Source organism: Oncorhynchus nerka, linkage group LG16 (assembly GCF_034236695.1).
Source record: "Oncorhynchus nerka isolate Pitt River linkage group LG16, Oner_Uvic_2.0, whole genome shotgun sequence".
NCBI lineage: Eukaryota > Metazoa > Chordata > Actinopteri > Salmoniformes > Salmonidae > Oncorhynchus > Oncorhynchus nerka.
Genome location: NC_088411.1, coordinates 46,149,097 through 46,161,437, shown reverse-complemented (window position 1 = coordinate 46,161,437; position 12,341 = coordinate 46,149,097). Strand labels below are relative to the sequence as shown.

At 44.1% G+C, this 12,341-nt stretch overlaps 1 protein-coding gene across 1 annotated transcript in view; it reads left to right on the top strand.

The window, feature by feature from the left end:
- The first annotated feature begins 1,765 nt into the window (after positions 1–1,765).
- Positions 1,766–12,341, top strand: part of LOC115125428 (nucleolar protein dao-5-like) — a 33,318-nt gene continuing 22,742 nt past the window's right edge. Inside the window, 6 exon segments of the mRNA XM_029654938.2 lie at positions 1,766–1,911; positions 4,386–4,444; positions 4,676–4,830; positions 5,624–5,682; positions 5,891–6,155; positions 10,486–10,622. Of these exon segments, the coding sequence (XP_029510798.2) occupies positions 1,801–1,911; positions 4,386–4,444; positions 4,676–4,830; positions 5,624–5,682; positions 5,891–6,155; positions 10,486–10,622 (786 nt within the window). The 5' untranslated portion in view covers positions 1,766–1,800.

The following is a 12,341-nucleotide window of genomic DNA, read 5'->3' as shown; positions in this document are numbered from 1 at the left end:
TGCATGCAGACTGGGTAGTGTAAGCCTACATCTGTGCAGACTGGGTAGTGTAAGCCTACATCTGTGCAGACTGGGTAGTGTAAGCCTACATCTGTGCAGACTGGGTGGTGTAAGCCTACATCTGCATGCAGACTGGGTAGTGTAAGCCTACATCTGTGCAGACTGGGTAGTGTAAGCCTACATCTGCAGACTGGGTAGTGTAAGCCTACATCTGCATGCAGACATCTGCATGCAGGCCTACATCTAGTGTAAGCCTACACATCTGTGCAGACTGGGTGGTGTAAGACTGGGTAGTGTAACATCTGCGTGCAGACTGGGTAGTGTAAGCCTACATCTGTGCAGACTGGGTAGTGTCAGCCTACATCTGCAGACTGGGTAGTGTAAGCCTACATCTGCATGCAGACCGGGTAGTGTAAGCCTACATCTGTGCAGACTGGGTGGTGTAAGCCTACATCTGCGTGCAGACTGGGTAGTGTAAGCCTACATCTGCATGCAGACTGGGTAGTGTAAGCCTACATCTGCATGCAGACCGGGTAGTGTAAGCCTACATCTGCATGCAGACCGGGTAGTGTAAGCCTACATCTGCATGCAGACTGGGTAGTGTAAGCCTACATCTGTGCAGACTGGGTAGTGTAAGCCTACATCTGTGCAGACTGGGTAGTGTAAGCCTACATCTGCAGACTGGGTAGTGTAAGCCTACATCTATGTGTAATCAGATGCACGTCGTTACTCAATGTTGACAGGAGCGCTCCAAACAAAATGCAATTAACATTGACCAGGAATGGTCTTGTTTTGATTCATTGTATTTCTGAAGAACAGAGGAAAAGATTGCAGTGAGCCTCAAAAGAACAGAAGTTTTCTGTTTTGAACTTTGGAGTAGAGCACCAGTCAAAGGAGTCATCTCAGGAGTGACGAAAGATGTTCAGGTTGAAATCCCTGATGAGAATTCCTGGTGTGATTAGTGCCCGGCGTCTGACCCGCTTGGTGAATGGAGAAAAAAAAGATAAATAGCAAATACCTACATATGTGAAGCTTGGTTATGTAAGAGACGGAGTAAGAGCTTTCGTCCCCAAACTATTACAGTGTAAGGATTGTAAAGGATTTGGCCATGTAACACGTGTGTGCAGACAGATGCAGTATATTGAAGAACGGTGTGTAGAAGGACGACAGTGTTGCAATTTTGGTGTGGATCATGATCCCGAGTTCCTGGAGTGCCCTGTAACAGTAAAGGAGATTGAGGTGGCAGAAGTTAGAGCGATGAATCAACTCTCCTATGTGGAGGCGATTAAAAGAATTGAGAAAACAAGTGACGCTAGTGAAGATATGGTACAACAGCCTGTAGGAAATGTTTGCGGCCAGGCAAAGATACCCTGTTGTGTTAAAAAGGTGGATTTTGTGGCGTTCATTTCCACAGTTATAAACTGTACGACACAAGTCTCAAGGGGATCGAAGAAACCGGACATTATTGTGGCCGCCGCGCTAGAAAAGTTTTTGGGACTGAAGGATTTTACATCTGATGACTTGCAAGGGAAGTGCCGGAAAACCCGCCCTCCTGGGTTCCCCTTGAGCTTGTTTAAGGATCCGATCTGTTTTATTTTTATATTTTTTACATCATTTAGTTTATTTAATTTATTTTTGGTAGTTTGGTAGATGTTTTTGGTATTTTGTTCCATTTTTTGGGAATCCTGTTTCCATCCCGAACAGTAGGTGGCAGTACGCACATTAAATTATGCGCTCGCTAACATACCATAGAAGAAGAAGACTTCCGCGTTTCTGTTCAGCACACAGGCGTGGTAAAAAATGGCAGATCAAAATTCAGTGCCGAGTGATCTTTACAAGCATGTATATTCATTTCTACTAGAGAACAAGTTTACCAAGGCTGCTCAACACTTCATCAAACAAGCTAAAGTGGTAGGCGACATATTCTGTATCTCTATTTAACGGTTGTTTTGTTTACCGTTTAAGCTAGCTAGGTGAGCTAACGAGCCACGCAGGAGGTACACGCCGTGGCGCTAACACGTGTGATGCCAACCCACCAAGTTTGAATGAGAATGCACTTTTTTAAAATATATTTTCAATGTTAGACGAGTGACGGGTGCCTTTTTTTCGTTAAATGATTGCTTTTTATCAATTGCCCTCGTTGAATTATTGGACCAACTACATAGTTAGTTAACGAACGTTGACATATTGAAATAAAATGTCTCTGGCTAGCCCGCAAGCTAAGACATGCATTGATTCGTGCCCCGAAGAGCCTTGGTTTATAGACGACTTCTATAGCCTGGCGTCCTTGATCAACCAAATCTAAACTAGTCGTCTGTAAACAATGGCTCGTTGCAGGACGAAGCAAAGAAATGGTTTGTAGTGATGTACAGGTTAACTCATAACCTGCGTGGGTTTAGGGTCATGACATCGTGTGTGGGTTAAGGGTGGGCGTGCTGATTAACGATACACACACAAATCCACAAATGTATCTTTCTTGTGGAATTTATATCTATACACTACATTTTGAATTAGTCTTGCCTTATTTTTAGGCTGTATGGTATTAGTGCTGTAGACTTACATGCCTACACGCCAATCACTAAATACTTTGAGGAATTTGCAGAACAATTTAAGAACAATGTCAGAATTTAATTCTATAACAGAAAAGCTGCGAAATGGAGAGTTGAAGAGAGACAGAAAAGTCATGTTTGGGAAAGATTTAGTTAAATGCTAAATGAGGACGATAGCCGTGAATGTTATGTGGTTCGACAGTCACAAGAGAGGGACTTCAAATCGGCTTATGTTCAGATGTTTTTAAATGGAAATCTGGACACTGACTGTAGGTTTTTAATCTCTCCTTAATATTAACGCCTGTATAATTAAACATTTCTTGCAGTAAAATGATTCACCAAATGCAAGGCAACATTTCAAATCAAATCCATTTCGACTCAGGAACAGGAGTGGAAAAAGTGTGATTTATTTAATCTTAAATCTCAGTTAGGGACCGTCTGTAAACGTGCTTTCTTTATCAGCATCATAAAAGTGTGATTTATTTAATCTTAAGTCTCAGTTAGGGACCGTCTGTAAACGTGCTTTCTTTATCAGCATCATAAAAGCTGACTATCCAATAGCCTTCCAAAATGTCTGAAATTACAAGCAGAAAAATTATCTAAATGGGCTCCCTCAAAAATCCTGCACCCCCTGTCATAAAATCCTTTTTCTACATTTTTCTACTTCAAATCCAAATTTATTTGGCACACACATGGTTAGCAGATGTTAATGGTCACATACACATGGTTAGCAGATGTTAATGGTCACATACACATGGTTAGCAGATGTTAATGGTCACATACACATGGTTAGCAGATTTTAATGGTCACATACACATGGTTAGCAGATGTTAATGGTCACATACACATGGTTAGCAGATGTTAATGGTCACATACACATGGTTAGCAGATGTTAATGGTCACACACATGGTTAGCAGATGTTAATGGTCACATGGTTAGCAGATGTTAATGGTCACATACACATGGTTAGCAGATGTTAATGGTCACATGGTTAGCAGATGTTAATGGTCACATGGTTAGCAGATGTTATTGGTCACATGGTTAGCAGATGTTAATGGTCACATGGTTAGCAGATGTTAATGTGAGTGTAGTGAAATGCTTGTGCTTCTAGTTCCGACAGTGCAGTAATAACCAACAAGTAATCTAACAATTCTCCAACAACTACCTGATACACAGGAAACCTAAAAGGGAAATATGTAAATATATGGATGAGCGATGGCTGAGCGGCACAGACAAGGTGCAGTAGATGGTATAAGATACATATGTAAACTTTATTAAAGTGGTGTTGTTAGCGGGTAATAGGATCGGATGGGGTCTTGAGATTTTCACCATCACATATAGCCAGGCTGTTGGGTTATTGGTAACTGGGTGAATAAACGTCCCACACAACTAGTTTGTTGCTATCCAGATGAACTGAACGTGTTTTATGGGTAGATTTGGATTGTAGTTGGAACATTGATAACATGACTAGTTTAAAAAAATATATATTTTATTTGACCTTTATTTAACTAGGCAAGTCAGTTAAGAACAAATTCTTATTTTCAATGACGGCCTAGGAACAGTGGGTTAACTGCCTGTTCAGGGGCAGAACGACAGATTTTGTACCTTGTCAGCTCTGGGGATTTGAACTTGCAACCTTTCGGTTACTAGTCCAACGCTCTAACCACTAGGCCACCCTAGTTGCATTATGCCGGTCAATATGTCTTCCATGCACGAGAAACTTGTTTGTAGCTAAAACATTGTTCAGCGTTTCCTCCCGTATCATGCAACACGATGGCTAGAAACCCGCAAAGAGAATAAACTGATTTTGTTAACGATTCTTCTTTTTACAACAGCCACCCCAGAATGAAAAACGAGATGCCGGTCTGCTTGACATATTCGACTTCTGGGTGAAGTAAGTAGTTAGTACACTCAATCTGATTTCATGCCTTCAATGTATTGTCCCCCACTTGGCGGGAATGACAACCTGTATATTACAATCATCCATTTTCGCAGAGTTCCTGGGGGCCATGAACCTCACGTACCTTTGTGTAATTTAGTGTAAATGGATCAGAAGGTTTTCTTTGCAATCCTTTGTGGCTAGTTTTGAATGCCACTCACTGCTCTTGTTTGTGCCCATTTTCAGGTCTCCTGAAGCTAAGAAACGGAAGGCGCTGCCCAACGGTCCTGGAACAAGTGACAGGCCGTCTGCTAAGAAGGCGAAGACTGCGGAGAGCTCCAGTGAGGAGTCGAGCAGTGAGGAGGAGGAAGCTGCAGCACCTGCCAAGGCCACATCCACAGGTTTGCGCTTGTCCTTTAAGTATATCCCATTTAGCAGACACTTTTATCCAAAGCAACTTAGGGTAGTGCGTGTGTAAAGTACATACGGTCTTTGGTATTATTGTCCGTAGCGACGTTTGCTTGTTAGGAAGCCAGCCCATTGAGAGAACATTGCATTGTGGGTTTTGTAGTCTTGAGCTGCATAAAGATTATCCATGTTGCTAACCAACGTTATTATAACAGCAAAATGAAAAATTTCTTCACAAAAAAAACCATTGTTCTCACATATTAGTGTTATTTAACACTGTAGATTAAAGGAATGAGTGGTTTTGTTTGTTTCCGTTAAGGTCCCAAGTGGATTTTGGCAATGAGGCTCTTTTATCTACTTCCCCAGAGTCAGATGCACTCGTGGGTACCATTGTCATGTCTCGGTGGTCAGGATAAAGGAAGTTAGCGGTACTAGCGTTAGCGCAATGACTGGAAGTCTATGGGTGTCTGCTAGCCTGCATTAGCGCAATGACTGGAAGTCTATGGGTGTCTGCTAGCCTGCGTTAGCGCAATGACTGGAAGTCAATGGGTGTCTGCTAGCCTGCGTTAGCGCAATGACTGGAAGTCTATGGGTGTCTGCTATCTGAAAGTAGATAAAAGGACCTCAAATCCTGAAGTAACCGGTTTACATTGACCTTTAAACCAATATCCTACCCTTTCTTGATTTTTCTATGTTGTCATGAACACAGCGTGTCAGTGATGGGGGGCAGAGTTGCCCTTTTTTGTTGTTGTTCTGATCCATGATGAGGTTTTGTATCGTTACCAGCTACAGCGGCCGAGTCCAGCAGCAGCGACGAGTCCAACGACGAGGAGGCCGCAGCGAAGGTACAGGAGCGCTGAGGTGTCTTACGACAACGTCACTTTAAAAAAATTTAAAAAATTCTTGTCACGTTCAAATTGCTAACCCCCGAGGCCGAATGCTGTTTACAGAGCTGTAGGCGGACGAATGAACAATATATTTGTGTGCCCCCTGATGAAGGCAGCTTGTTGGTGAAACATTAGTTTGACATCTGCTCCTCTTCTCTGCTAACAGAAGCCTGCAGCAGCCAAAGCCCCAGTGAAGACCCCTGTCGCGGCAGCAGCCAAAGCCCCAGTGAAGACCCCTGTCGCGGCAGCAGCCAAAGCCCCAGTGAAGACCCCTGTCGCGGCAGCAGCCAAAGCCCCAGTGAAGACCCCTGTCGCGGCAGCAGCCAAAGCCCCAGTGAAGACCCCTGTCGTGGCAGCAGTCAGGAAAAAGGACTCCAGCTCGAGCAGTGAGTCATCTGAAGATGAGGCTCCAGCTAAAGCCCCTGTGGCCAGTGAGTACATTTAACCTAGCTAGCGAGTACATTTAACCTAGCTAGCGAGTGCATTTAACCTAGCTAGCGAGTGCATTTAACCTAGCTAGCGAGTGCATTTAACCTAGCTAGCGAGTGCATTTAACCTAGCTAGCGAGTGCATTTAACCTAGCTAGCGAGTGCATTTAACCTAGCTAGCGAGTGCATTTAACCTTTGTTTAACTATGAAGTCCACTATTTTTGCCTCTTTATTTAACTAGGCAAGTCAGTTAAGAACAAATTCTTATTTACAATGACGGCCTACCCCGGCCAAACCCCGGATGACGCTGGGACAATTGTGTGCCAACCTATGGGACTTCGAATCATGGCCGGTTGTGCCTGGAATTGAACCAGGGTCTGTAGTGACTCCTCTAGCACTGAGATGCAGTGCCTTACACCACTGGGCCGCTCGGGGAGCCTTACCAAGACAAAAACTTTACGACAGGGTTTCTTAAACTTCTTCAGCCTGGGAGCCAAATGAGAAATTCAGTGTTTTCTGAAGAGAGGAGAGAGTAGCGGGGGAGAGAGAGCGAAGGTTGGGACGGCGCGATACCATCCGAGTAGGGGCAGTGTGGGAAGTGTTGGATGAGAGCGAGAGGGAAAAGGATACAAGGTAGTGGTCGGAGACTTGGAGGGGAGTTGCAATGAGGTTAGTGGAGGAACAGCATCTAGTAAAGATGAGGTCGAGCGTATTGCCTGCCTTGTGAGTAGGGGGGGAAGGTGAGAGGGTGAGGTCAAAAGAGGAGAGGAGTGGAAAGGAGGAGGCAGAGAGGAATGAGTCAAAGGTAGACGTGGGGAGGTTAAAGTCGCCCAGAACTGTGAGAGGTGAGCCGTCCTCAGGAAAGGAGCTTATCAAGGCATCAAGCTCATTGATGAACTCTCCGAGGGAACCTGGAGGGCGATAAATGATAAGGATGTTAAGCTTGAAAGGGCTGGTAACTGTGACAGCATGGAATTCAAAGGAGGCGATAGACAGATGGGTAAGGGAGAAGAGAGAATGACCACTTGGGAGAGATGAGGATCCCGGTGCCACCACCCCGCTGACCAGAAGCTCTCGGGGTGTGCGAGAGCACGTGGGCGGACGAAGAGAGAGCAGTAGGAGTAGCGGTGTTGTCTGTGGTGATCCATGTTTCCGTCAGAGCCATGAAGTTGAGGGACTGGAGGGAGGCATAGGCTGAGATGAACTCTGCCTTGTTGGCCGCAGATCGGCAGTTCCAGAGGCTACCGGAGACCTGGAACTCCACGTGGGTCGTGCGCGCTGGGACCACCAGATTAGGGTGGCCGCGGCCATGCGGTGTGGAGCGTTTGTATGGTCTGTGCAGAGAGGAGAGAACAGGGATAGACAGACACATAGTTGACAGGCTAGAGAAGAGGCTACGCTAATGCAGAGGAGATTGGAATGACAAGTGGACTACACGTCTCGAATGTTCAGAAAGTTAAGCTTACGTAGCAAGAATCTAATTGACTAAAATGATTAAAATGATACAGTACTGCTGAGGTAGGCTAGCTGCGTTGTTGACACTACCCTAATCAAGTCGTTCCGTTGAGTGTGAAGTTTCTACAATGCTGCTGGGGGCTAGCTGGCTAGCTAGCAGTGTTGGTTACGTTACGTTGCGTTAGGAGAACGACAATAGCTGGCTAGCTAACCTAGAAAATCGCTCTAGACTACACAATTATCTTTGAAACAAAGACGGCTATGTAGCTAGCTATGTAGCTAGCTACGATCAAACAAATCACACCGTTGGGACTGTAATGAAATTAAATGAAAATGTGATACTACCTGTGGAGCGAAGCGGAATGCGACCGGAATGCGAAAGTTCTATTCAGTAGACGTTGGCTGGCTATTGGCTAGCTAGGAGTGTCTCCTACGTTAAGGACGACAAAATAGCTGGCTAGCTAACCTCGGTAAATTAAGATAATCACTCTAAGACTACACACTCTAACTACACAATTATCTTGGATACGAAGACAGCAAAGACAACTATGTAGCTAGCTAATACTACACTAATCAAGTCGTTCAGTTGAGTGTGATAGTTACTACAGTGCTACGGTAGACGGTGAACGTGTTGGGCAGATAGGAGGACGACGAAATACGATAATTACGCAATTATCTTTGATACAACGACGACTATGTAGCTAGCTAAGAAGAAATTGCTAAGATTAGACAAATCAGACCGTTGTACTATAATGAAATGTAATGAAAAAGTTATACAACCTGCAGACCGAAGCGCGGATGCGACCGGCTCGCTCCAACCCGGAAGTTTCACTTAATGATTTTAACTTAATGATATCTGAGGGACGAACAAAATAAATGGGGGTCCCAAGAGGATCAGGGCCCCTGGGCACAACCAAATTTCGAAATTGCAGTTTGTCTATTCTACTATTCTAAAGCAACAGTAAATTGAGGATTTTTTTCCCACTTACGAGAGGCGGAGTCTGAGGAGCGGCGTGGCGCAAGATTTCTACTTTTCAATTGACGTTACAATTTGGATGGAAAATTACTGAGGATAATAGTGGATTGTATTGCTGCTCCTATTTGCCATGTTTCCAATTTAAGCCTATTAGAGAGTGTTTGCCTTCAGGCTTGGAGGGAAGCAAAGGTCATTCCGCTACCCAAGAATAGTTATAATAATAGCTTCCTTTACTGGCTCCAATATGCGATCAATCAGCCTGTTACCAACCCGTAGTAAACTTTTGAAAGAAATTGTTTGACCAGATACAATGTTATTTTTCTGTTATCAAAATGACAACAGACTTTCAGCACGCTTATAGGGAAGGACGTTCAAGAAGCACAGCACTTACACAAACGACTGCTTATTGGCTGAGAGAAATAGTGTGGGAGCTGTTTTGTTAGACTTTTGACATTATCAATCATAGTTTGATGCTGGAAAAATGGTTTTATACCCGCTGCGATATTGTGGATAGAGAGTTACCTGTCTAACAGAACAGAGGGTTTTCGTTAATGGAAGCCTCTCAAACATAATCGAGGTAGAATCTGGAATTCCCCAGGGCAGCTGTCTAGGTCCCTTACTATTTTCAATCTTTACTAATGACATGCCACTGTCCTTGAGTAAAGCCAGTGCCGCTATGTAAAGTTGGAAGTCGGAAGTTTACATGCACTTAGGTTAAAACTCATTTTTCAACCATTCCACAAATTTCTTGTTAACAAACTATAGTTTTGGCAAGTCAGTTAGGACATCTACTTTGTGCATGACACAAGTAATTTTTCCAACAAATGTTTACAGACAGATTATTTCACTGTATCCCAATTCCAGTGGGTCAGAAGTTTACATGCACTGCGTTGACTGTGGCTTTAATAAACATTATGACATGGCTTTAGAAGCTTCTGATAGGCTAATTGACATAATGAGTCAATTGGAGATGTACCTGTGGATGTATTTCAAGGCCTACCTTCAAACTCAGTGCCCCTTTGCTTGACATCATGGGGAAATCAAAAGAAATCAGCCAAGACCTCAGAATTTTTTTTTGTAGACCTCCACAAGTCTGGTTCATCCTTGGGAGCAATTTCCAAATGCCTGAAGGAACCACGTTCATATGTACAGACAATAATACTCAAGTATAAACACCATGGAACCACGCAGCCATCATACTGCTCAGGAAGGAGACTCGTTCGGTCTCCTAGAGATGAACGTACTTTGGTGCGAAAAGTGCAAATCAATCACAGAACAACAGCAAAGGACCTTGTGAAGATGCTGGAGGAAACGGATACAAAAGTATCTATATCCATAGTAGCAAGCCGAAGAACACCATCCCAACCGCGAAGCACGGGGGTGGCGGCATCATGTTGTGGGGGTGCTTTGCTGCAAGAGGGACTGGTGCACTTCACAAAATAGATGGCATCATGAGGAAGGGAAATTATGTGGATATATTGAAGCAACATCTCAAGGCATAAGTCAGGAAGTTAAAGCTTGGTCGCAAATGGGTCTTCCACATGGACAATGACCCCAAGCATACTTCCAAAGTTGTGGCAAAATTATGTTGTCATACAGAGTCCCATTTATTGTCTTAGCTATTTGACTTAGTGTTTTTGTTTTTTAGGACTGAAGAATTTGGTCTGCTTTGTTTTCATTTTTGCAATGGCAAAAAAATGATATACCTGTATTGTTGCGACCTTACTTGGGTCCGTGACCCATACTTTTTAAGAACTTGCTTGACCCACCATTAGCAGGTCCTTTGCAACCCATAATTTTAAGAAATGCTGCTTTACGACAGGATCTCATATTTTTTATGAGCATCTTTTCAATCAGTTCAGCTTCTTACTCTCTTACTGACTGTTCTTCTTGCTCTGTAGAAGGAAAAGCTGCAGCCGCGACCCCTAAGGCAGCCGCGACCCCTAAGGCAGGGACGACCGCCAAAGCAGCAGCTCAGAAGAAGGCTGAGACCAGCAGCAGTGAGGACAGCTCCAGCGAAGATGAAGCGCCCGCTAAGGTACTGAAACTGATCCACAACGCACCACCACCTCACCTGAGGTGTATTCATTAGTTACACACCATTGCAAAACATTTTGCACCGGAATTGGGGTTCTCTATTGGAGAAATTGAGGTAGGTCCCCTTTCATTTCATCTTCTGTTTGCATCCCAGTGGATACACCCCAGGACAGCTTTCTGTTTGGTTACGTATGCATCCTAGTGGATACACCCCAGGACAGCTTTCTGATTGGTTACGTATGCATCCTAGTGGATACACCCCTAGGTAAAGCTCCGCCTTATCTCAGTTCACTGGTCACGATGGCAACACCCATCCGTAGCACGCGCTCCAGCAGGTGTATCTCACTGATCATCCCTAAAGCCAACACCTCATTCGATCCGCCTTATTCGTTCCAGTACTCTGCTGCCTGTGACTGGAACCTAAAGCCAACATTGTTCCAGTACTCTGCTGCCTGTGAAATCGCTGAAGTTGGAGACTTATCTCCCTCACCAACTTCAAACATCTGCTACCTGAGCAGCTAACCGATCGCTGCAGCTGTACATAATCTATTGGTAAACAGCCCACCCATTTTCACCTACCTCATCCCCATACTGTTTTTATTTATTTACTTTTCTGCTCTTTTGCACACCAATATCTCTACCTGTACATGATCATCTGATAATTTATCACTCCAGTGTTAATCTGCAATATTGTAGTTATTCGCCTACCTCCTCATGCCTTTTGCACACATTGTATATAGACTCCCCTTTTTTTCTACTGTGTTATTGACTTGTTAATTGTTTACTCCATGTGTAACTCTGTGTTGTCTGTTCACACTGCTATGCTTTATCTTGGCCAGGTCGCAGTTGCAAATGAGAACTTGTTCTCAACTAGCCTACCTGGTTAAATAAAGGTGGAAAAAAACAAAAAAAAACAACAACAAAAAACCCCAGGACAGCTTTCTGATTGGTTACGTATGCATCCCAGTGGATACACCCCAGGACACCTTTCTGTTTGGTTACGTATGCATCCTAGTGGATACACCCCAGGACAGCTTTCTGTTTGGTTGCGTATGCATCCTAGTGGATACACCCCAGGACAGCTTTCTGTTTGGTTACGTATGCATCCTAGTGGATACACCCCAGGACAGCTTTCTGTTTGGTTACGTATGCATCCTAGTGGATACACCCCAGGACACCTTTCTGTTTGGTTACGTATGCATCCTAGTGGATACACCCCAGGACAGCTTTCTGATTGGTTACGTATGCATCCTAGTGGATACACCCCAGGACAGCTTTCTGTTTGGTTACGTATGCATCCTAGTGGATACACCCCAGGACAGCTTTCTGATTGGTTACGTATGCATCCTAGTGGATACACCCCAGGACAGCTTTCTGATTGGTTACGTATGCATCCTAGTGGATACACCCCAGGACAGCTTTCTGATTGGTTACGTATGCATCCTAGTGGATACACCCCAGCACAGGTGTTCAAGGTACCATGGGAGCTGTGTTGCCAGTTTCCATCCCTACTTACTGCTCAGTATCTCCTTGATCGGTCAAACCAGCCTTGTGTGCCACGGCCATACGATGCAGAAAGGGACTATATATATTGTGGAGTGAATGTTGAATATTTTTGGGGGGAAATGGAAGAAGAAAAAAAAAAACTAGAACCGACTTTAACGGTGAAACTCATTCATAAAATATGTATATTGTAGATTTGTTTATGAAGATGTGTAAT